This window comes from Vulpes vulpes, chromosome 9 (assembly GCF_048418805.1).
Source record: "Vulpes vulpes isolate BD-2025 chromosome 9, VulVul3, whole genome shotgun sequence".
Taxonomy (NCBI): domain Eukaryota; kingdom Metazoa; phylum Chordata; class Mammalia; order Carnivora; family Canidae; genus Vulpes; species Vulpes vulpes.
In genome coordinates, this window is record NC_132788.1 from 103,233,879 (window position 1) to 103,258,373 (window position 24,495).

At 40.4% G+C, this 24,495-nt stretch overlaps 1 protein-coding gene across 3 annotated transcripts in view; it reads left to right on the forward strand.

Annotated features, from left to right (window-relative positions):
• The first annotated feature begins 10,094 nt into the window (after window positions 1–10,094).
• The window catches only part of LOC112909726 (zinc finger protein 559-like), a 32,984-nt gene continuing 18,583 nt past the window's right edge, over window positions 10,095–24,495 (forward strand). For 2 of the 3 annotated variants that reach the window (XM_072721530.1, XM_025985763.2), the window contains exons 1-4: window positions 10,095–10,220; window positions 10,683–10,771; window positions 11,618–11,744; window positions 13,412–13,494. In XM_072721530.1, the coding sequence (XP_072577631.1) occupies window positions 10,193–10,220; window positions 10,683–10,771; window positions 11,618–11,744; window positions 13,412–13,494 (327 nt within the window). In that variant the 5' untranslated portion in view covers window positions 10,095–10,192. Of the gene's footprint in view, window positions 10,221–10,682; window positions 10,772–11,617; window positions 11,745–13,411; window positions 13,495–14,024; window positions 14,191–24,495 lie in introns of those variants that run through there. The other variant, XM_072721531.1, reaches the window with a different exon arrangement.

Consider the following 24,495-nt stretch of genomic DNA (forward strand, 5'->3'; position numbering starts at 1 on the left):
AAAGGCAAAGGGGGAAGGCAAAAAAAGGAAGAGCTGACTCTTTCTTGGAGGAGGAAATATACATTGTCTCTACTATTAAGGGCCTAACCCAAGAAAGCAGTCTCTCTCTCCGACCCCAGGAAGTGAATACCTTGGGAGGAGGATTAATGAAAAGGGAAATTACCAGCTTAACCAATAAAATGGGCCCACTTTTGCTATAAGATGATACTGTCCTGGGTGTTCTTTCCAGACAGTCCCTTTTCCCATTATTGGAATGGGACCTGCTGAGCCAACCTTGTGAAATAAGCTGAAATCTTGTGCCATTGGTGGGCGCCAGTTGCTGAGAACAAGTTAACCTTCCGTTACTAGTGGAGGTGGTCAATATGCCACAGTATCTGCTGGCTGAGGAAAGGCACTGACTTAAGGAAAAAGGGACACTGATTCCTGCCATTTCATCTTTAGTTCCTGGTGCAGCCTGTGATTAAAGCCACTAAGCATAAATGAGGCTGACCATAGACTATAGTTAAACGTGATTATTCCCTTCACTACAGCACCCATACGACATATCACCGCCTTATTGGATGATGTTTGAGCTGAAATTTTGAATTTGGCTAATATGTTCTATTGAATAAAAGTCTCACAGATGAGAAAGGCATCCTCACCCACTGCCCACGTGATGTACTCTCTCTTAAAAAAAAAATATTTTATTTATTTATTTGAGAGAAAGAGAGCATGAGCCGGGGCTGGGGGGAGGGAGAAGCAGACTCCAAGCTGAGCCCGGAGCCTGATGCAGGGCTCTGGATCCCAAGACCCCGGGATCATGACCTGAACTAAAGGTAGATGCTGAACCTCTGAAGCCACCCAGATGCCCCCATGTTGTGCTCTCTTAAAGGCCTGGAACAAACTTGGGCCTGCTCCCAATACCCAGAAAATAGAATGAATCCTTTCAGACGAAATAGATAACACCATTTTGGCAATACCCTGGGAGAGGTTTGGGCAGATTCCCCTACTGCCTCCCACAAATGACCATCAACTTTAACCTATGCTCTGTGGCTGTGCCTCTTTGGCTATACTCTGCACTTCTGTTCTGAATGGGGCAGAGCAAAAAGCCCCTTACCTCATCAGAACCTAGGAAGCAATGAGAAACTGTCTTCTGACCATGTCCCAAGAGAGGTGAGTGGGAGATGACATCATAACAGCTCCTTACAAGCCTCCCATCCTATCATGTTCTGGGAGAATCACAAGGCAATCTGCCAACACTCAGATTTCCCCACAGGTCAAGCTTTTGCCTGCATGGCCTATGTGGATAGATACAAAGTCTCAATGGCACTACAGCTGAGTCATTTCTCTACAACTCTGGCCCCCAATTTTTCATGTATCTAGCTAAAAATTCTTTTTAGATGTTTTTGTGCTGGGCAGAATAATGCCCCTACCAAAGATGTCCATGTTCTAATCCACAGAACCCATGAATGTATTACTTAGTGTGCCAAAGGAGACTATGCAGATGTGGCTAAATTAAGGTTCTTGAGATGGGAGGGATTATGGAGGTGGGCCTAATGGGTCAGGGATCTTTATAAATGAAAGAGGGAGTCAGTAGGGTCAGAGCCAGAAGACGAGATTTGAGAATGGAAGTGGTGATAAGAGTAATTTATGGTTATGAGCCAAGGAATGGAGACAGCCTCCAGAAGCTGGAAAGGCAAGGAAATGAATTTTCCCCTACAGTCTCCAGAGTAATGTGGACACCTTGTCATGCCCTGTGGACACCCTGAATCTCACTGTGAGACCCATCAGATGCCTGACCTTCACAACTATGAGATAATAAATTTGCTTAAGCTACTAAGTTTCCGGTAACTTGTTACAGAAGCAATAGGAAGCTAACACAGATACTGTAACTAATTGTACCTATAGGGGCTTATGCCAAAATAGATAGTTTTTTTTAAGATTATATTTATTTATTAGAGAGAGAGAGAGAGAGAGAGCAGAGGGAGAGTGAGGGAGAGGGAGAGAATTTGAAGCTGACTCTATGCTGAGTGCAGAGCCCAATAAGAGGCTCAATCCCACAACCTTGAGATTGTGCCCTGAGCTGAAACCAAGAGTCATACACTTAACCAGCTGAGCTATTCACAGACCCATGATTCTGTTATTTTAGGGAACTTCAGACAAGAATGACCAGGACCATGACTCCCAGTAGAGTAATGAGGGGTACATACTTCAGCCAGGCTCCCCATGCAGAGCCAAGCCAATTAAATCATTAAACTGGGTGCAGCAAGAAGTGTTGGCAGCTGAACACACCCTGCTTCAGCTGGCCAACAGGAAGTCCAGGGTAACACAATTGTTCATTACCACTCATGCTAAAGTATTTAGAACACTGTCATCATCTGTGGGAAATATACAAAATAGAACAATAATAATAGGATGAGACCAAAAGGAATCATATTAGTATCCAGAAAGTTAATTTTGTCCTGTTAATTCAAGTTCAGTATCAAGGGAGGCTGCTCCTCCCTGAAGGTTCTTTGAAGTGTCTAAATGTGAACATCCATTTTAGAGGTTACCTTGGTGCACAGAGAGAAATTTTATAGACTGAGACCTTCTTAGAGTTTTAATGTGTCATAACAAATTCAGCATCCTCGTTTTACTGCGGTTAAACTCACATTTTGATCCCTGGGTGGCGCAGCGGTTTAGCACCTGCCTTTGGCCCAGGGCGCGATCCTGGAGACCTGGGATCGAATCCCATGTCGGGCTCCCGGTGCATGGAGCCTGCTTCTTCCTCTGCCTGTGTCTCTGCCTCTCTCTCTCTCTGTGACTATCATAAATAAATAAACATTTAAAATAAATAAATAAATAAAAATAAACTCACATTTTCCCATTTCAAGAGATCCTGGAGACCAAAACATTGACCAGATCTCATAAAAATATTTGTTTCCCTAGAGTTTCTGTTTGGGATGATGAAAAAGTTTTGGTAATTGATAGTGGGGTAGTTGGAGAACTTTGTAAATATACTGAATGCCACTGAGTTATACACTTAAAAATGACTAAAGTGGTAAGTTTTAATTTTATTGCAGTTTTTAAAATCATTTGTGTCCTTCACTATCTTATCTCATTGGGTGCATTTTTCTCTGACCGGTGTGTAAGCTACACACTTTCTGATCTCTCAGGAGGAGCAACAGAAGGATTTAGGGAAAGTGTACAAAGGTTTATTTGGGAGTAGCAGAGAACTGCAATTTGGGGCAAGCAACCTACAGCAAAGACCATACACTAGTCCAACAAACAAAGGAGAGGAACATTATTTTATAGAGAAGGAGAAAGTTGGGAGGGGTTGTTTGAACAAGAGTCCTTTGGAGAAAAAGAAGTCAGGGTGACGATAGTTTCTCATTGACTGAGTTGCTAGAGTAGTCTATTTCTTGTAGGAGATGCAATGTGCATCTTCTGTTGGGGGCTGTAATTTCCTGTTGAGGATTCTTCCATAGGGAAATTTATAATTGATCATTCTTACAGTGACTAAGGAGTGGTACCCCGTGAGAGCGTCCCCTCTGGCCTCCTGACTGCATTTTAGTAAAGTTTCTCTTCCCACAAGAGAATAAATTACAATTCTATTAGATCAGCAGGTTCACTACCTAGTCCATGACATGTCCCTGGGAGGCAAATCCCTCAAGCCAAGGCAAATTACAGCAATTCAAAATTCTCTCCCTTTGCACTAAAAGACAGTTTAGAGGATTCCTAAGACTTATTATAGGCTGTTCCTTTCCAATGTAATGTCATACCTGCCTCCTTCTATGACATGACTAATGACATCCCTTAAGCTTTGCCATGGCTAATATTGAGAACTTTTCCACTCTGGGTCTCCCAAATTATAATATGTGTGTGTATTGTTGTTGTTGTTTTCTTGTTACCTGAAAGGGATGGTCAAGCTTTTGGGCTTTTTTTTTTTTTAAGATTTTATTTATTCATGAAAGACAAAGAGAGAGAGCACGCAAAAGACAGGCAGAGGGAGAAGCAGGCTCCCTGCAGGGACGGAGCCTGATGCGGGACTCAATCCCTGGACCCCGGGGATCATGACCTGAGCTGAAGGCAGGTGCTCAACCACTGAGCCACTCGGGAGTCCCAAACTCTTGACCTTTTAACTCAAAATCATAATAGAAATCAGAGGTCCATTAGGCATAACAGTTGCTTTTCTAACCCAGTAAAGAAGACAGTAGACTCAGCCACACATCTAGACAAGCCATCTTATTTAAAATTAGGATCACCTCTTTACCTCCAGTGTAGTATCAGAGACTCCAGACTGAGGTGCCTCTTACCTCAAGTGCAGTCGGCAGCTCCCTTCCCAGGTAAGGGGAATCACAGGCAGGAGGCTGAACTATGTTGGAAAAAAAAAAAAGAATCATGATGGAGCACCTGGGTGGCTCAGTGGTAGAAAACCTGCCTTTGGCTCAGGTCGTGAACCACAGGTCCTGGGATTGAGTCCCGAGTCCGGCGTAGGACTCCCTGCAGGGAGTCTGCTTCTCCCTCTGCCTACATCTCTGCCTCTGTGTGTGTGTGTGTTTCTCGTGAATAAATAAAATATTAAAAAAAAAAAGAATCATGAATAGTGAATTTATGTTGCTATAGGAAAAGCTCAATTGCAGCTATGCAGCGACTGTATTCATTGTCTCCGCGGGAAACATTCAGCAACAGTTGTGCAATGAAGAGTATGATGCATTCATGCCTGCACCAAGATTTGTTGTTTTTAAGATTTTATTTATTTTTTCATGAGAGACACAGAGAGAGAGGGGGGCAGACACACAGGCAGAAGGAGAAGCAGGCTCCATGCAGGGTGCCCGATATGGGATTCGATCCCGGGATTTGAAAGCAACTGTTATTCAACTAAGATGTCTAAGAGAACCGGGCTTAGGAGGAAAGTAAAGCGGTTCCCACTCAGAGTCCCCCAGCGTTTGGCAGAACTGGTGGCCGCGCAGCCCGCCCTTCCCCCCGAGGCCCCGCCCCTCCCCGAGGCCCCTCCCCTCCCCGAGGCCCCGCCCCTCCCCCGAGGCCCCGCCCCTTGCGCGGTTCGCGGAGACCAGAAAGGCGCGTGCGCAGGGCGGCGGCCATCTTGGCCGCGCGCCACTCTCGCGTCTGAGGGGGCGGTTCTCGCCTCTCAGCGCCCGGCCTCTGAGAGGCCCCGCGGGAAGGAAGGCGCCCAAGAGGGAGGCGCGGGGTCAGAGGTTCCTTCCTCGAGAGCCGCGGCGGATTGGGCCCTCGGGGCGGCGTCCGTAGCCGGCCAGGCCTTTTCTGGTCGCGGCGACTCGGGCTGTAGCGTCCGCCGCCCCCGGTAGCCTGGCGGTTGTGTCTCTTGTGGGGCGGGCACGCGGTGCTCTTGGGAATGTCGGTTATTGAAGTTGGGTAAGTTCTCCGGTGGAGAGAATGACCCTGGCGGGTCATTAGGGGGCACCTGTGTGTGACATAAATAAATGCAGGAGTGCAGGGATTCGCCTGAGTAGGAAGCCGAGCGCGGCGGAGTCCTGTCAACGCCGGGAGCTTCGAGCGTAGGAGTCCCTGAGGGGAAGGACGAGGCGGCCCGGCTGCCCTTAGCTGGAACCGAATCGACCCAGAGTAGGAGGAGTTTGGACAGGTGGGTGTTTCTTGCGGGTATTCGTCTGGAAATACCTCCTTAAAATCTGTAGCGGCAATCACATGAACGTCCGTGGAACCATATCCCTGTTCCCTAATTGTTAAGATTTTGTCTCTCCTTATACGTATTGTTACGATTAACCTTTTTTATTTTTTTTTATTTTTTTTAAGATTTTATTTATTTATTCATGAGAGACACAGAGACTTGAGAGGCACAGACACAGGTAGAGGGAGAAGCAGGTTCCATGCGGGGATCCCATCTCAGGACCCCAGGACCAGGACCTGAGCCAAAAACCGGTATCTGCTCAACCGCTGAGCCCCGCAGGCGTCCCATTTTTAGTATGTTTTATTTAATCCAACTTACCTAGTTATCAAATAAAATTACTCGTGAAATTAACAAGAGAATTATTAATGAGGAATTTTACATTTGTTTCCTTTTGTAATAAATTGCTGGAACCCAGTGTAGACGCTGGATCTCAGTGCGGATGCTAAGTTTTCATTGGAAATTCTTGATCTGTATTTAGCTCTTACTGTTTTGCTGTTGAAAAGGATCTCCGGGGGATCCCTGGGTGGCCTACAGCAGTTTAGCTTCGCCTTCAACCCAGGGTGTGATCCTGGAGACCCGGGATTGAGTCCCACGTTGGGCTCCCTGCATGGAACCTGCTTCTCCCTCTGCCTGTGTCTCTGCCCCTCTCTCTCTGTGTCATGGATAAATAAATAAAATATTTAAAAAAAGAAAAGAAAAGGATCTCCAAGCCTAGATTGTTCAAACATACTGAAAAGCTTTTTTTAGTAACCGAATCAATTTTATTTCTAAATTCTAATTAGTTAAAAGTAGATAAGATTAAGAATCTAATCCCTCAGTCACACTAGCCACATTTCTGCCAGAGAACCAGCCAGTGGCTGCCCGGTTAAGACTGCAAGTTTAGCCACTTGAACGTTTCTGTGTACTTTGTAACATACCCCATCGGGAAGCAGGTGAGTTCAAGTTGTCCCATGGTTTATTAGGGATGAGAAGCATTTAGTCAAGGTGCACTTCTCTCATAGTCTTATACTTCGGTTGCAGTAATCCTTGGGTGATACTTGGCAGCAGGGGAATCTGTTCCCTATCTTTCATCGGAGGGTTTCATATCACTTGTCAGTCTTTGCCTCAGTCTCTTTTTACATGGTGGGAGGAGAGGTTACAAAATAATGTTTTTCCTAATTCTGTCATTCTTTTTCCATTCTTTAGCTATGCAGCTTTCTTTTCCCACCTCCCCGTCCTCTGCACTTTTTTCTTTTTGGAGGATCACAATGTATTCTTGGACTTTTCTTTAATTCACTGTGTTATAATCAATTGCAGTCATTTATTTTGATGCTCAGACTGTCCCATATTTGCCCAAGGGTAGTCCTTAAATCCCATGTCCCTTCAACATAACTATTAGTCTTTAAGTGTAAAATAAATCCCCAGTTCACTTTGTACTTTCTTGTTACAGACTTGTCATCAGTGATTTCTCCAAAAAACCTATTTTCTTTTAGATACCAAAATCTGTGATAAATGGGCTCGGTGCTACTTGGGTATAATCATGTCTAGGCCTTTCAATGGATGCCTAAAATACATATTTCCTTACATCTTAAGTTCATACTCCTATTCCCAGTAAAAACTTAATATTACATGGGGGTTTTTGCCTTCTTTTATGTTATACTTGTGTCTCTTTTCTGTTAAGAAATCTTGGTTCCTAATAGCATCAATGTATCATTTTATACTATAGTGTATGTATAGTAGTTTTAAAAATTGTAATACCAAGACACCTGGTTGAGTGTCAGCCTTTGGCTCAGGGCATGATCTCAGGTTCTGGGATCGAGTCTCTCATCAAAGGAGCCTGCTTCTCCCTCTGCCTATGTCTCTCTCTCTCTCAATGAATGAATGAATGAATGAGTAAAAATTGTAATACCAATATTACTATCAACTGTAGACTTACTCAGTAAACTGTTTAGTTTCTTTGCATTTCTTTTTGTCCTTATAGATTTATATTAAGGATGTAAAGTTCAGAGTACCATGCCCAAATATGTGCATGAACTTTGAGTCTTTTCTCTGCATGGTTATCAGTTTGATACACTTCAGAAGTAAAGGCAAATTGCAGCTGAGAGGCTATTTAAATAGACACTGGGGACGCCTGGGTGGCTCAGTGGTTGAGCATCTGCCTTTGGCTCAGGTCATGATCCCAGGGTTCTGGGATGCAGTCATCATCGGGCTTCCTGCAGGGAGCCTGCTTCTCCCTTTGCCTATGTCTCTGCCTCTCTCTATGTCTCCCATGAATAAATAAGTTAAAAAAAAAAGGACACTGAACAGAATATGTTAGCCCAATCTGTGAGAGCAAAATATTTACTGGTTATTGGTTAGATGAATCCAGTAATTTGAATAATATTGAATGTTGAGTACAGGGCCCTAATAGATGGACCACAGTGTTACCGTTATAGTAATACACCATAAGACACCTTTAGTTTTTTCCAGGTTTAAGAAGAAGCAAAATTGGGCTGTTAAATGGAGAAGCAGTTGGAAATAATCACTCCTTTATTAATTAGATTTTATATAATAAGTTTGCATCCTTGAAGGCCATGTTTTAAATTAATTGGGCCTATTAACTATTTTACCTGGGGAGTCTATGGGGTTACATTTTAATAAGCCTACCTGTGTGTGCTAAAGATTGAATTTTAAATTATCATTCTTATGTTAGACCATCTATGTCCAATATGGGATGTTTCAGGGCACTGGGTACTGTGACTAAGGGAGATTTAGGCAAGGTGTTAAAATATTCAGGGACATTTGTTGAAGATGGTAAGGCAAACTTTTCTCAGGACCATGGAAATAGGTATAGGCGCCACTGTGATGGGATTTTATAGTGTAGGAGAGAGACTGAGCTCAATTCCAAATGAATACAGCATGGGCAAGTAGAAATCTATAGCCAGGGATCAGAGTAGGGGTTAATGAATAGAAAATTATTAAGAGGAAAAAAAAAACTATTAAGAGGAAGGAGGAGGTAAGGAGGATTCTGGCTAAAACAGCCTAACAAGATTCTTACTAAAGACAGATCAGGGCAGCTTGGGTGGCTCAGCGGTTTAGCGCCCCTTCAGCCCAGGATGTGATCCTGGAAACCCAGGATCGAGTCCCACGTCAGGCTCCTTGCAGGGAGCCTTCTTCTCCCTCTGCCTGTGTCTCTGCCTCTCTCTGTGTGTCTTCCATGAATAAGTAAATAAAATCTTAAAAAAAAAAAAAAAATCAGAGTGATCAGACATCACCTGGGAAATGCGTAGAGGATGAGGAATCTGATTGGATATTGAGGGTGATCATGTATTCAGAGTTCTAGGCAAACTGACTTAGCATTTTTGCTAAAACTGATTTTACAAGGAGGTGGCCTAGATGTTGGATGGCCTAGATGTTGGATGGAAGATGCTAGACACAAATTAATGCATAACATGACTTGATATATTCAAAAACAGACAAAATTACAGTGTTAGAAGTCAGAATAGTGCTTCCATTTGAAGAAGAGAAAGCAATTTAGATGAGGCATATGAGTGCTTCAGAGGTGGAAAAATTCATGATAATGTACTGTACACTTGATGTTCTACACTTGTTTGAATGTATAATTCAATACAATGTTTGAAAAATGAACTCAACTATAATTTCCAAGTGTTTCAAAGGACCAATAAAAGGAACATAAAGCATAAATAATAAAAATGAAAGTATAAGGAAGGAAGGAAGGAATTTTAAAAAGGCAAATTTTAATGAAAAAAAGAACTAAGAGGGACGCCTGAGTGGCTGAGTGGTTTAGCGCCACCTTTAGCCCAGGGCGTGATCCTGGAGCCCCGGGATCAGGTCCCCTATCAAGCTCCCTGCATGGAGCCTGCTTCTCCCTCTGCCTGTGTCTTCTCTGCCTCTCTCTCTTTCTCTCTCTCTCTCGAATATATAAGTAAAATCTTTTTTTTTAAGTGGGGTTTTTTTAAGAAAAAAATAAATTTTGGGCAAAATCTGGTTTAGCACTCCACCTGCTTGCAACATTTTATACTCTTTGGTTTAGACCTAGGGGATTGGTCAGATCTGAGTTAATCATTTTTGCACATCACTTTATGATCATTGTCCAGGTGTGTTAGAGAATAACAATAACTTCAGGAATTCAAGCTTTTGAGATAGAGTAACCTGTATCCAGACTCTGGCTCTTCCTAATTGATGATCTTGGGCCAGTGACTATTTTTGTCTTGTATAAAGTGCCTTAACTGAAGAATGACAGTAATAATAATTATGTTGATAATCATATGAGTTACTATTGCTTCTGGTACCTAGTAGGTATTCAGTAAATGATGATTGTTATTTATATTCATGTGGTATACTACTCTACAATTTTTAATGGCTTTCACTAATATAACTTCATCTTCTACAGAGAGCTGATTAATGAATGATGCTTCATGACAGCTGAGTAATGCCTGTTGCTTAAAGGCTGATGGTATGTGGTAAGATTCCACTGCTACTTAAGAGGAATTGAGATTGACCTATCCACTAAGTTCAGACACTGTCTTGAAGGACTTTGGAAAAAAGAAAAGTTCAGGCAGATTCTGCTGTCATACCCACGGGATGCCAGCCATTGATCTTTTCTCTTGTGGTAAGCCCTTGTTGATGCTTCTGTCAGAGATTGCTTTACCTGGCCTGTGAACAGCCTGTCTTGTGGTTAGGGTCTAAACAGGCCTGTTTCTATGCTGTCTAGGAGGGGGCCTAAAGAGATAAGAACATCCTGATTTCTACATCCTGGAATTTGGGAAGGAGAATTGAGGATGGGCATTTTTGTGGGAGAGGGTCTGCTTGATCACATGATGAGATTCATTATTTTTGGCCAAAGAAAACAACAACTTTACCTCTCTGGACTTCAAGTTTCTTTTTCTGAAAAATGGGATTATTAAACTTTTCCTCCCAAAGCTCTAAACCCTTCTGATTTCAAATAAGGCAGTTTGCTTGGGTATTTTATGGCAACAGCATGTGTGTCAATTCAGAATTAGTGTGGAGTAGCTTCTAGCCTGAGTGGAAACTGCACGACCTGGGTTCTCAGGTTTTTTTTCTTCTCCCCAAGGTCATCTTTCTCAAGATTTTTTCTGTCTTCATGAGGAAAAGTCAGAAGGGGAAAGGATAGTGACCAAGTGTCTTATAAATTATTCTCAGGTAAGTAGGAACTTTATTCTTTTATAAAAGTACATGCTTCTGGAGTGCCTGGCTAACTCAGCCAGTTAAATTTCTGCCTTTATCTTAGTTCATGATCCCAGGGTCCTGGGATTGAGTCCCACATCAAGCTCCCAGTCCAGCAGAGAGTCTGCTTCTCCCTCTACCCCACCCCTAACCAGCCAGCTTATGCTCTCTTACTTGTTCACTCTCAAATAAATAAAATATTTTTTTAAGTACATATTTATTCCTATTAAGTAGATATGTTTTCTTCTAGTGGAATGGAATTTCTTTAGATATATATAAGGCCTGCTTAAGGACTTGAGTAGCCAGTTAAATCTCCTTATGTTTTAGGATTTTTTAATGAGGTTGACAAATGACATAGGGAAATGATATTATTATCCCAGTATTTACTAATTCAGTCCAGCTCACATCTATGCTGATTGTGTGCTCTCATTGTGCTGTGATACACTGTGACAGAGTGAACATATGTTTCTCAGAATTTGTGCTATCACTGGAGTAATCATTCACCACCATTTATTGTGTCTATAATGTGTTCAGACTATGGTAAGTCCTGTCAATAGAGGAGAATAAGACTAGAAAAGGGTATAATATAGTTGTGGTGAGATACATTCAGTTGGGTGAAAGAGGTGCTCTTAAAGCTATATGACTGGATGATGTCACCAGTGAATATGTCCAGATAGGAGAATGGACATGAGGACTAACAAGCCCTGGGAGAGATGATGGGAGAACATGGAATGCTGTTTAAGCTTTAGGTCTCCCATTTTCTTCATTGAACACGGATTTAGATGGTGACTGCCTGATGCTGGGATGTTTGTGGTGATTTAGGACCCAGTGACCTTTGACGATGTGGCTGTGGAATTCACCCAGGAAGAGTGGACTTTGCTGGATCAAACTCAGAGAAGGCCATACAGAGATGTGGTGCTGGAGAACTACAAGAATCTAGCTTCAACAGGTAAGGCTGGTGCCATATCTTCATTTCGCTTTTTCTGCAACAAATCTTTAAGTGACGGTGTTCTAGACTCTGCCTACTAATGGCAATACAGCAGTTAAAAAAAAAGAGAAACATTGTTTTTGTTTTTATAGATCTTACATTGAAGTGGCTTCCTCTTGAAAATGAAGATGTTTTTATTTCCTCTGTGGAATGAAAGACTTAGGACTTCAAAAATGTTTTAACATACGAGTTTGAGCCTGGATTTCAGGGGGAAAGATGGGCATCCCTTTTGGTGAACGATGAGAGAGTATATGTTTGCATTTTAGTTTCATTTGGAAGTTTATTGGTTTGATACAGTTGTCACAAACATTTTATTGTTTCTCAAGTTATAACTGACAGTATTTGGTATTCCTGAAGGGCAGAATCTTAGTCCTGATTTATGGAATTATTTGTCATCCCTTTAGTGTTCTTGTATCAACCTTCTTTCTCTGCTAGTCAAGCACCAAGTGTGCAGACCAGGTCTGATCTTTCAGGTGGAACAAAAAGGAGAGTGGAGGATGGTGGGAAGAGTTCTGTAAAGTAAGGGAAAGAGGAGAGTTTATTTAAAAAAAAAAAAAAAAAAAAAACAGGAATCCATAAGAGTTGCAGTCTATTTGGAAATGTGAAATAAGCTTTTGAAGGTGAATTTTTCCTGAGAATGCTAGTACCTTTGGTTTCTCTGGTTCCTTGGGTACTTCAGACTTCTTTTTTTTTTTAATAATAAATTTATTTTTTTATTGGTGTTCAATTTGCCAACATACAGAATAACACCCAGTGCTCATCCTGTCAAGTGCCCCCCTCAGTGCCCGGCACCCATTCACCCCCACCTCCCGCCCTCCTCCCCTTCTACCACCCCTAGTTCGTTTCCCAGAGTTAGGAGTCTTCAGACTTCAACTTCTTACCCACTTTTCTGAAATTTCCTTTTGGCCTGACAGTAAGATCTATTTCTTCTTTAAATTTTGCATTTAGCTCTTTATCCATTTCCTTTCAGCTTGCTTTCCTGGTTATGGTGCTTTTTGTTCACCATCAGTCTCAATATTTATAGAGTCATTTCTTAAAACACCAACCAAATTGATCAGGACTTTATCATTGCCAAATTCTTTTTTTTTTTTAAGATTGTATTTATTTATTAATGAGAGACACACAGAGAGAGAGAGAGAGCAGCAGAGGGAGAAGCAGGCTCCACACAGGGAGCCCAACGTGGGACTTGATCCTAGGTCTCCAGGATCAGGCCCTGGGCTCAAGGCGGTGCTAAACCACTGAGCCACCCGGGCTGCCCCCAAATTCTTTTATTTTTTTTTAAATTTTTATTTATTTATGATAGTCACAGAGAGAGAGAGAGGCAGAGACACAGGCAGAGGGAGAAGCAGGCTCCATGCACCGGGAGCCCGATGTGGGATTTGATCCCGGGTCTCCAGGATCACGCCCTGGGCCAAAGGCAGGCGCTAAACTGCTGCACCACCCGGGGTTCCTCCCCAAATTCTTAATATAGACAGATTTCTCAATCTCTATATATTCATTTCCTTTTATTTTGTAATCTGTTTTAAGTGAGACTTTGAAAGTAAGTACACATCAGTCTTTATTTTTAACACTTTCCTTCCATCATTTATTTTTCCAAGACCTTAATGTTTTTTTTAATCTTATTTCAGATTGGGAGATTTGTCTTAATTCTAAATGGTCAGCACCTCAGCAGAATATTTTGCAGGGGAAAACACCCAGTGTGGTAGAAATGGTAAGATTCACAGTGTGTAATACTTTGCCTTCCACATCAATGGAAGATTGGAAATTCCATAAAATAGAAAAGCAGCATGATAACCATAACAGACATTTGGGGCTAGTGTTATTCATTCCAAACAAAACTGTCTCTCACAGAGTCTGAGCGTTATGAATTTGACAAACACTTTAAATACTCCCTAAGATATATTCACATAGTATTCACTTAGTATTTCCATATATATAATTCAGATAAAGTTTTGGATAATTTCATCTCAGTCAGTTATCAGCTAAGCTCTCTAAGAATACCTGTGAAAGTAAAGACTATTACAGAACTTTTTAGCAAAATGGTCACTTTATTCTGTTTGAAAGCACTCAGGTTTGGAACCCTGCACTGCATGCAGTGAAAATTGAAGAAAAAACAAAAACTAAAGTCATACTGGTGTGTTTCATGTATAGTATAACAGAATTCAAGATAGAGGGGAGGATCTCTGAATATAATAAAGCTGGATAACTTTTATAAGTCGTCGCTAATTTCTTCATCAACAGGAAAGAAGCCATATTGGAGAGGAAATTGTTTAATTTTAACCATTGGGAAAAGGCCTTCAGTGAACACTCCTGCTTTAAGATTTACAGATTACTCACGTTAGAAAACTTGTGAGTGCAATCAGTGTGTAAAAGCCTTCACAACTCTGCTCTTAATGTACACAACAAAACCCATAGTAGAAGCCTTAGAAGTATAATCAGTGTGAAACCATCTTCAGCCAAAATCCACATCTGGTTCACAAGAAAATTTAGACTCACAAGAAACTGACTGTGGGAAAAGCATTCCTTCATCCTCACACTGTAATGTAAGAATTCATAGAATTCATGAATTCATAGAATTCATAGAGGCTGTATGCCTTTAAGGAATGTAGGAAAGCTTTTTCACATTCTGTAGGCTTTTTTGTACATATGCAAGTTAACAGAAAAAATCCTACAAATATAAAGAATGTGGGAAAACCTTTATTTGATCTTCATGTCGTAATTCAACATTTAAGAACTCAAAGTGGAAAAAAAAAAGAACTCAAAGTGAACTGATGCCTATGGAATGTAAGAAATTTGAGAAAGCTTTTCCTTACTCCCCAAATCTTGCTAAATGTATACAATTTCATAGAGAAACACTGTTTGCAAGGAGCATAGTAAAGAGTTTACTTGCTTCCCAAAACTCAATATTCACATGTGAGTTCACACTGGAGAAAAACCCTCTGAGTGTAGTAAATGTCAGAAAACCTTCACTGATTATTCAAGTCTTAGAAAACACAGAACTCACACTGGAGAGAAGCCTTGTAAATGTAAGGAATGTGGAAACGCCTCACTATATAGTTTCTCATACCTTACCATACATATAAGAACTCACACTGGCAAGGAACCTTAACAATATAAGGAACATGGGAAATCCTCTAGTAACTCCTCTTGTTTTAAAAGTCACATACAAAAAAAAAATAAAATAAAATAAAATAAAAGTCACATACAAACCCACCTTGAGTAAAACCCTATAATTATAATCAGTGTGGGAAAGCCTTTATTTGATCATCATTTCTTAATATTGAGTAATACTGAGTGTAGAAAGACATTTTGAGTGTAAGGAATATGGGAAATCATTTAGATATTCCACACACTTTAGTCAACATAAAAGAACACATACTGGAAAGAAGCCATATCAATGTAAAAAGTGTGGGAGAGCCTTCACTATTTCATCAGGCATTATAGTACACATGAGAACTCATACTGGTGGAGGACCTTGTGGATGACCTTTTGAATGTAAGGACTGTGAGAATGCCTTTACCATCCACATACCTTATTCAACATTTAAGAATTCACAGTTGGAAAGAAAAATGTAATAAAAACATTAAAAAAAAAAAAAAAAAGAATTCACAGTGCGGGGAGAGAGACTGCCTGGGTGGCTCGGTGGGTTAAACATCTGCCATTCCCCCCCCCCCCCCAAGTCTTGATCCCAGCGTCCTGGGATCAATTCCTGCATCGGGCTCCCTGCTTAGGAGAGAGCCTGCTTTTCTCTCTCCTGTTTCTCCCTGTGCTTGTGCACACACACACACACACACACACACACACTCTCTCTCTCTCTCAAATAAATAAAATCTTAAAAACTCAATAGAAGCCACATAGAGATGAGGGATGTGGGAAAACCTTTTAGTGCTTCTTCATTCGTTAATGAATGTATAAGATTGCACACTTGAGAAAAGTTTATGCTTACAGAGAATATGGGAAAGCCTTTTTACTTTATCTTATAAAACATACTAATTCACAGTGAAGGTGACCTTATTAATAAGGAATATAGAAACCCTTTAGCTTTGCCTTATACTCTACTATTCAGCTGTGATATCATAGGTATGAAAAATCTTGCAAATGTAAAAAGTGTAGGATTAAAAAAAAAATTTATCCTCCACTTTGGAAAAATAAGAAAACACACATTAGGAAAGATCCCATGAGAGAAAGGGATATAGGAAGACCTTTGATTGTTCTTTGTTATTAGGAAACATAATTCACACTGGAGAGGAACTGCAAATTATAAATGTAGTGAATGTGGAAAAGGCTTTATGTTACACGGGATAAGTCACTTAGTCTGTGAACGTAAAAACTTCTTTCAGTAAATATCTTACATGTATTTTTTACAAAAATTGATATCCTAAAAGGGTTTTTTATTTTTCAATTTGCCAACATACAGCATATCACCCAGTGCTCATCCTATCAAGTGCCCCCATCAGTGCCCATCACCCAGTCACCCCAACCCCCGCCCACCTCCCTTTCCACTACCCCTAAAAGGGTTTTTTAAATGAAAAATCTTAAAGGGAAAGAAAGAAAAACCTTTGTTACAAAAGATGTTTTGTTTTGTTTTGTTACAAAAGGTTTTAAAATAAAACCTAAAAGTGTAAAAATTTGGTAAAGTTTTAGAGTAGCAAATTTTTACTTACTACATACAAGAAAATTGATACCAGAAAAGAAAACCATTTTTATTTAAATGAGTTGACTCTCTGCATGTGTCTCTTCTTAAAGTAGACCTGTAGATTTAAATTTTTTTTTAATTTGTATTTATTTATGATAGTCACAGAGAGAGAGAGGCAGAGACACAGGCAGAGGGAGAAGCAGGCTCCATGCACCGGGAGCCCGATGTGGGATTCGATCCCGGGTCTCCAGGATCGCACCCTGGGCCAAAGGCAGGCGCCAAACCGCTGCGCCACCCAGGGATCCCGACCTGTAGATTTAAAGACCAATAATGTTGAACATCTTTTTCACGTATTTGTCACCCATTTATCTCTGGTGAATTGTATGTTCAAATATCTTTTTTCTTGTTAAGAGTCTTTGGTTTGTTATTATTTTTTAAGATTTTATTCATTTATTCGTGAGAGACACAGAGAGAGAGGCAGAGACACAGGCAGAGGGAGAAGCAGGCTCCACGCAGGGAGCCTGATGTAGGACTCAATCCTGGAACTCCAGGACCATGCCCCAGGCTGAAGGCAGGTGCTAAACCGCTGAGTCACCCAGCGATTCCCTGGTTTATTATTGAGTTTGGCTTTCTTAACAGGTTTATTGAGGTATAATTGCTATGCAATAAACTATACGTATTTTAAGTGTATGACTTAAGTTTTGATGCATGCACACATCCATGAAACTATCAATTGTTTTCCTGTACACTAGCAATGAATAAATAGAATTTGATATTTCAAACACAATACTATTTATATCAGCACAACAAAAGTCTAGGGAAAATTATAAAACTGATGAACAAACCCAAAGAACTAAATAAATAGGTATTTAATGTTCATGGATAGACTATATTGTCAAGATGTTAGTTCTTCCCAACCTGACCAATAGATTCAATCCAATCAAAATTGCAGCTACTTATTTTGTGGATATTGACAAACTGATTCTGATGTTTATATGGAGATGCAAAAGACCCAAATTGACAACACAGTATTGAAGGAGTAGAACAAAGTTGGGGGACTGAAACTACGTGGCTTCAAGATTTAATATAAAGCTACGGTAAGCCAGCCTCGTATTTGGTAAGAGAATAGACAGATTGATAGAACTGAACACAGCTGAGAAATAGGTCCACATAAGTAGTCAGCTGGTCTTTTGACAGAAGAGCAAAAGCAATGGAATGGAATAAGATAATTCTTTCCAACAGATGATGCTGGAACAACTAGTCATCCACATGCAAAAGAATGAATCTAGATCCTGAACACTCTTCATAAAAATTAACTCAAAATGCATTGTAAACCTAAGTGGAAAATATGCAACTATAAGCCCCTAGAAGATAATATAGGAGAAACCTAAATGTTATTGGGTATAGCGATACCTTTTTTTTTTTTTTAAGATTTTACTTATTTATTCATGAGAGACAACAAAGAGAGGCAGAGACATAGGCAGAAGGAGAAGCAGGCTCCATGCAGGGAGCCCGACATGGGACTTGATCCCTGGTCTCCAAGATCACGCCCTGGGCCGAAGGTGGCGCTAAACCACTGAGCCACCTGGGCTGCCCATCCTTTTTAAATATAAAACTGAAAACTCGATCTATAAAAGAAATAATTGGTAAACTGGACTTTATTAAAATTAAAAACTGGGATCCCTGGGTGGCGCAGCAGTTTGGCGCCTGCCTTTGGCCCAGGGCGGGATCCTGGAGACCCTGGATCGAATCCCATGTCAGGCTCCCTGCATGGAGCCTGCTTCTTCCTCTGCCTGTGTCTCCGCCTCTCTCTCTCTCTCTCTCTCTCTGTGACTATCATGAATAAATAAATAAGAAACCTTTAAAAAAATAAATAAAAAAATTAAAAACTTACGTTCTGTTAAAGACATCAGGACTGTGGCAAGCATGGATTTGGATAAAATATTTGCAAAAGACACATTTGGATAAAGGACTGTTACTCAAAATACATAAGGAACTCTTAAGACTCAACATTAAGAATAGCTTTTCAAAAATGGGCCAAAAACCTTAACACACTTCACCACAGATATACAAATGGCAAATAAGCATTTGTGAAAAGATGTTCCACATCATGTCATCAGAAAAATACAAATTAAAATGGGATATCCCCACACATCTATGGGGATGGTCGAAATCTGGAGCACTAATAGCACCAAATGCTTCTTTGCTGGTGGGAATACAAAATTGTACAAGTGCTTTGGAATAGTTTGGTCGTTTCTTATAAAATTAAACATTCTCCTGTAAAATTATCCAGTAGACAGGGTCCTTGGTATTTATCCAAAGAAGTTGAAAACTTAGGTTCATTCAAAAACCAGCACATGGTGTTGCAGGGTTTTTTAATTATTATTATTGTTTCCACATGAATGTTTGTAGCAGTTTTTTTTTTTTTTTTTTTATTCCTAATTGCCAAAACTTTAGTAGGTGAATGAATGTCTTCAGCAGGTAACTGAATAGACTGGTGCATCCAGACAATGGAATATCCAGCACTTAAAAGGAATGAGCTATCAGGCCTTGAAAAGACCTGGAAGCACCTTAAATGCCTATTACTAAATGAAAGAAGACAACCTGGAAGGGTTACATATTGTATGATTCTAACTCTAGGACATCCTGAAAAAGGCAAGACTGTGGAGATCAGTGGTGGTTGCAGGGAGGAGTAGATGGAGATATGAATAGGCAAAGCACAAGCATTTTGAAGGCAGTGAAATAGCCTTGTATGACGCTAAAGTGGTGAAAATGTCATGCTGTATTTGTCCAGACCTTAGAGTACGCAACACAGAAAGTGAACCCTAAGGGCTATGGGTGATGGTAATGTGTCAGTGTTGGTTTATCAGTTGTAACAAATTTACCACCCTGGTGTGAGATGTTAGTAGTGGTGGAAGTTATTCATGTGTAGAGGCAGGAGTATATGGGAACTCTGTACCTTGTTCAGTTTCATTTTGAACCTAAAATTGTTGTTTAAAAAAGTCTTAAAGTAAATAGAGACCTTTGTATCCCCAAACTGTGGGCAGGAAACAAGATGAAATTTGCCTTTAAAAGTACTCCATTAAAAATATGGTCCTATGGGAAAGCAAGTGTGATTCAGGTAGCTGAACCTCAGAATCACTCCTATGATACATTACTGATCCTTAAGAAATAGACAAGATGTTCCTGTCTGACTTTCAGAAGTGCTATTGATCATTGGCTGCAGTAGGCCTCTCATTCCTCCTCCTCCTTCTTACCTTTATGAATGATAAGCAGCCAGCATTTTATTTTTTAAAAGGTTATTTATTTTTTTAGTAATATCTGCTTCCAGTGTGGGGTTTGAACTCACAACCCTGAGGTCAATAGTCACATGGTCTTCTGGCTGAGCCAGTCAGATGCTCCCAATCCCTTTCTTAAAACAAATGTCTGTTCTGATTATCCTTTCTTCCTCTCACAACTATATACTGAGTGTGTGAGGAGTAAATAACTTGTCTCTCCACAAATCTTCTAGAGTAACACTCAAAGCAAACCCAAGCAGTCTTTTCCAGATTGGACCTGATTTAGTTGTCAAGATTCTGGACATAGATAGAACTTGAGTCTATGGGCACAAGGTTTGGGCATGTTTTTATAGGCAGTAACTATTTGTGTATGTGGAAAGTATATAAGTAATTTGTGACAGACTGTGATGATTTTATTTATTTATTTTTTTTTTTGACTGTGATGATTTTAAAACATGGCCACCAAATTCTTTGACCTCCCCTTGAATCTGGGCATACTTTCAGCCTTTTCCTAGAGGAGTACAATATAAATAAATGGTGCCATATGATTTCCCAGTCTAGGCCATAAGAGACCGTTTCCCTCCTGGTTATCTTGGCATTTTCTCTGTTGGTATATTTCCTGTTGGTATGCATACAGTTCTGCTGTGACATGGTGGGGCTACATGGAGGTGCTCCTGTCAGCCATCACCATGTTCTCAGCCTTCTAGCTATTTCAAGGAAGGCAACCAGATGCATGTGTGAGTCTCCAGATGATGACTCCAGTCTCAATGTCTTTCGAGTCACCTTGAGCTGTGTGAGTCTTCCCAAGTAAGGCCCCTGGTCTTTATAGGGCAGAGACAAGCCATTCATTCCCTTTGTGTCTTGTCCAAATTCTTGACTTTTGGTCTGTGAAAATAACAAAATGGTGGTGGGTGCACACCAGCAGTTTTTAGACTTTTTGACCTCTGGACTCCTTTATACTCTTCAAAATCGAGTACCCAAAATGCTTCATTTTATGGGCATTGTATCTATGAGTATTTGACATTAGAAGTTAAGACAGATGTTTCAAATATTTATGATTCATTTCATATTGTACATATTTGTGAAAAATAACTTTCCTAAAATGAAAACAAAAAATGTGAGAAGTGAGAATCTCTTCTTGACCAAACTTTAGTTAAGTCTCCTAGGTTCATTGGGTTTTTTTTTTTTCTGGGTTCATCTGTGCATTTCCTTAAAATACCTATTTTAGTAAGAACCCTGCTAAGTCAGTTTATTTAGCGAGAGTTCCCCATCCTCCATTAGTGATCATTCTGAGTGTCTGGCTGGGTTCCTTATCCTCTACCATCTTTCAAGTGATTTCTGATCACCCTGGCCCATCTTCAGCAAAGATTCTGTTAGGTCAGTTCATCCAGAAACCCCCTAATCCTTCTTGTTTCCTCTTAGTAAATTTCTATCCACTGATTCCTATCCTGCTCCTTTGCTCTAAGTTCCCACTTACATGCTATATTAGAACTTGTGCCCATTCTCTTTTCCCACTGTAAAGTCTTGTTGCAGTGGTCCCTGTACCTGTCTTAATGGCTGAAAAAAGTCTGCCTCACTATCTTTTTTTTTTTCTCACTATCTTTAATGAATGTCATAAAGTATTTTTTTTTTCCTTAACCAGATGAGTGACAAGCTTTACAAAAAAGATTTTATAAATCATTTTGTCTAGTGTAATTAAGAACAGCTGGAGTCTTATACCTGCTTCTGCATTCAATTTTTTGCCATAAGTTGTTTTAGATAAAGTATATATAGAAAATTTGGCTTTATTGAGATACATAGTTGGAAAAGAGAAGTATTTTCATAGAATTTTGGCTCTTTGATACTTTGCCAAAACTCAACTAATGGTAGTTTCTTAAGGATTTAGCTGCACCATGGAGTATGAAGTTCTATCAGCAAACCCTTGCTGTTCTTTTACATTACAAGTGGATTTTTCTTACACTTTGGATATTTTTCCCATATGTGATTTTTTTTTGAAGATTTTATTTATTCAGAGAGAGAGAGAGGCAGAGACACAGGCAGAGGGAGAAGCAGGCTCCATACAGGGAGCCCGATGTGGGACTTGATCCTGGGACTCCAGGATCACGCCCTGAGCCAAAGGCAAACACTCAACCACTGAGCAACCCAGGCATCCCCTCAGATGTGATTTTGTGTCATCATATGTTACTTGGGTAGGAAATAGTTCACTATGGTATGCATATTTTTCAAATGTTGACCTATTTTATTATCCAGCATCAAACATCATCATGGACTAATACAACTATTGATAATAGCAAAAAGGTTTGTAAATGTTGAGAAACTTGCAACATCATGGTTGCAGTTATATACGTTTTCCAGATTTTTCTGTTGCCTCAAGGACATTTTTAAGGAAAACTGGATTTTTTTTTTTTTTAATTTATCATGAGTCTGTGGCAGTGAAGAATACAGTGATTGTGGCACGTGGTGCCACTACCTTGATTTCTGCTAAGGTGTCAGCACTTATACCCACCATTGCTTTTATAATCAGTATAAATGTTAACATGATAAAATGGTAAATAACAGAACTATTCTAACAATAGTTTTGACCTCACAGACTGCTTGAAAGTGTCTTGGGATCCTTCAGCAGTCTGGCAACCACATTTTGAGAATTGCTATTATGTATCACTATGTTTGGGTAGTTTGTTACACAGCAGTAATGACCATAACAGACTTACTCTCTTTTTCTTCTTATGATTAGTCTTTTAAATGGTCTAGACAGTTAACTGGGAAAATCCCAAGGACCCAGTGTGCTTCAGAATTTGGCTTGCTTTTTGCCCAAGTACATCCTGGGTGTTAAGGGCTCAGACTGGAGTCAGACTGTTGAAGTGTGGGCTCTGCTGTTTTGGTTTTGAGCTATATGTTTGGGGTACTTCCCTTAGCCTCTTCTAAGCCTCATTTCTTTGCTAAATGAGATCTAATAAGGCAAGTTATTTCTTACCAAATGTCAGTGGAAAGTTTCTAACAGTCATGACTCAGAAGGGCTGGTGAGAGCTCCCAGTTACTTTGCAATTTACTTTATGCCATGAAATGCCCTGAGCTTTGCATGGATTGAATCACTTCGTTTTCATTACAACTCTCTGAGGGAGCCACTGTTCCTATTCTGCTTATGTGATTTATGTGACATGAAATATCTACAATCATTTCTGGTGGATTCTAGCTTATCATTTCACTTTAAACTATCCCCCTCCCCCCCCCCCCCCCCCCCGTTTTTAAATTCATGAGAGACACACAGAGGCAGAGACACAGGCAGAGGGAGAAGCAGGCTCCATGCAGGGAGCCTGATGCGTGACTCGATCCCGGGACTCCAGGATCATGCCCAGGGCCAAAGGCAGGCGCTAAACCGCTGAGCCATCCAGGGATCCCACAATATTTCAGGATATTAACATGACAGTAATTAAGCACATGATTTTATTAGTAAGCCACTTACTCTGCAGATCCCAAAATGAACCTGAAAAACCCCCATGGCTGGCACCAGAGACCTATTAAATCACAGTAAAATCATATCAGAATAAGACTGTACTTTTTGCTTATTTTGCTTTTTAATAATCTTCAAATTTAGAGCACAAATAGAAGGGGTGTTTATTTTTCTCCACTGTTTTGGCTCCTGTAATAGTACAAACGATTTAATTTCAGGTTATCACAGTTACATGTTTTGGTTTTCAGGAATCTCAAGAAAATGAAAAATTTGTTACTGTCATCAAAATAAGAACCTAAATCTTCATTTGTCTATTGTAAAAAAAACTTCGCATTTGACAAAGGCAGGTAATTTTTTAAAAGTATACGTGACCATTTAATGAAGCTAGAGTTTTTAATTTTGGAACCCTAGAATCCCCCAGATTTAGCTTCTGGAAATTTGTATTGAAAAGTGTCTCAGCTCTTAACCTGTATGTGGTACAATTTTGCCAGGTTTTGATCTTGGTATAAATGGCCAGAGGGACTTTTGTTTTTTCAAAAAAAAAAAAGGGGGGGATCCCTGGGTGGCGCAGCGGTTTGGCGCCTGCCTTTGGCCCAGGGTGCGATCCTGGAGACCCAGGATCAAATCCCATGTCGGGCTCCCGGTGCATGGAGCCTGCTTCTCCCTCTGCCTATGTCTCTGCCTCTCTCTCTCTCTCTCTGTGTGACTATCATAAATAAATTTAAAAAAAAGAATTAAAAAAAATCTCAAGTAGTCGTTTTTAAAATCTGAAAATTAAAAAAAAAAAATCTGAAAATTTGGGATCCCTGGGTGGTGCAGCGGTTTAGCGCCTGCCTTTGGCCCAGGGCGCGATCCTGGAGACCCGGGACCGAATCCCACGTCGGGTTCCCGGTGGATGGAGCCTGCTTCTCCCTCTGCCTATGTCTCTGCCTCTCTCTCTCTCTCTGTGACTATCATAAATAAAAATTTAAAAAAAAATTTTTTTTTAAATCTGAAAATTTGGTCAATCAATAATACACAAACTAGAAATACAAATGCAGAGATTTCTAATGGAAGAAGAGTTAACCATTGAGATTGAAAGTCTGTGTTCTTTTTAAAGAGAAAAAATTTGTTTTAATTTTATTTATTTGACACAGAGCATGCAAACACAAGCAGGGGGAGCTGCTGCAGGAGAAGAAGAAACAGGGTCGCCACTGAGAACGGGAGCTGGGTGTGGGGCTTGATCCCAGGATCCCGGGATCATGACCTGAGCCGAAGGCAGATGCCTAACCACCTGAGCCACCCAGATGCTCCAAAAGCCTGTTTTCAACTTGAGGTCCTTTGTGCATTAAGAGTAAGGATTTTAGG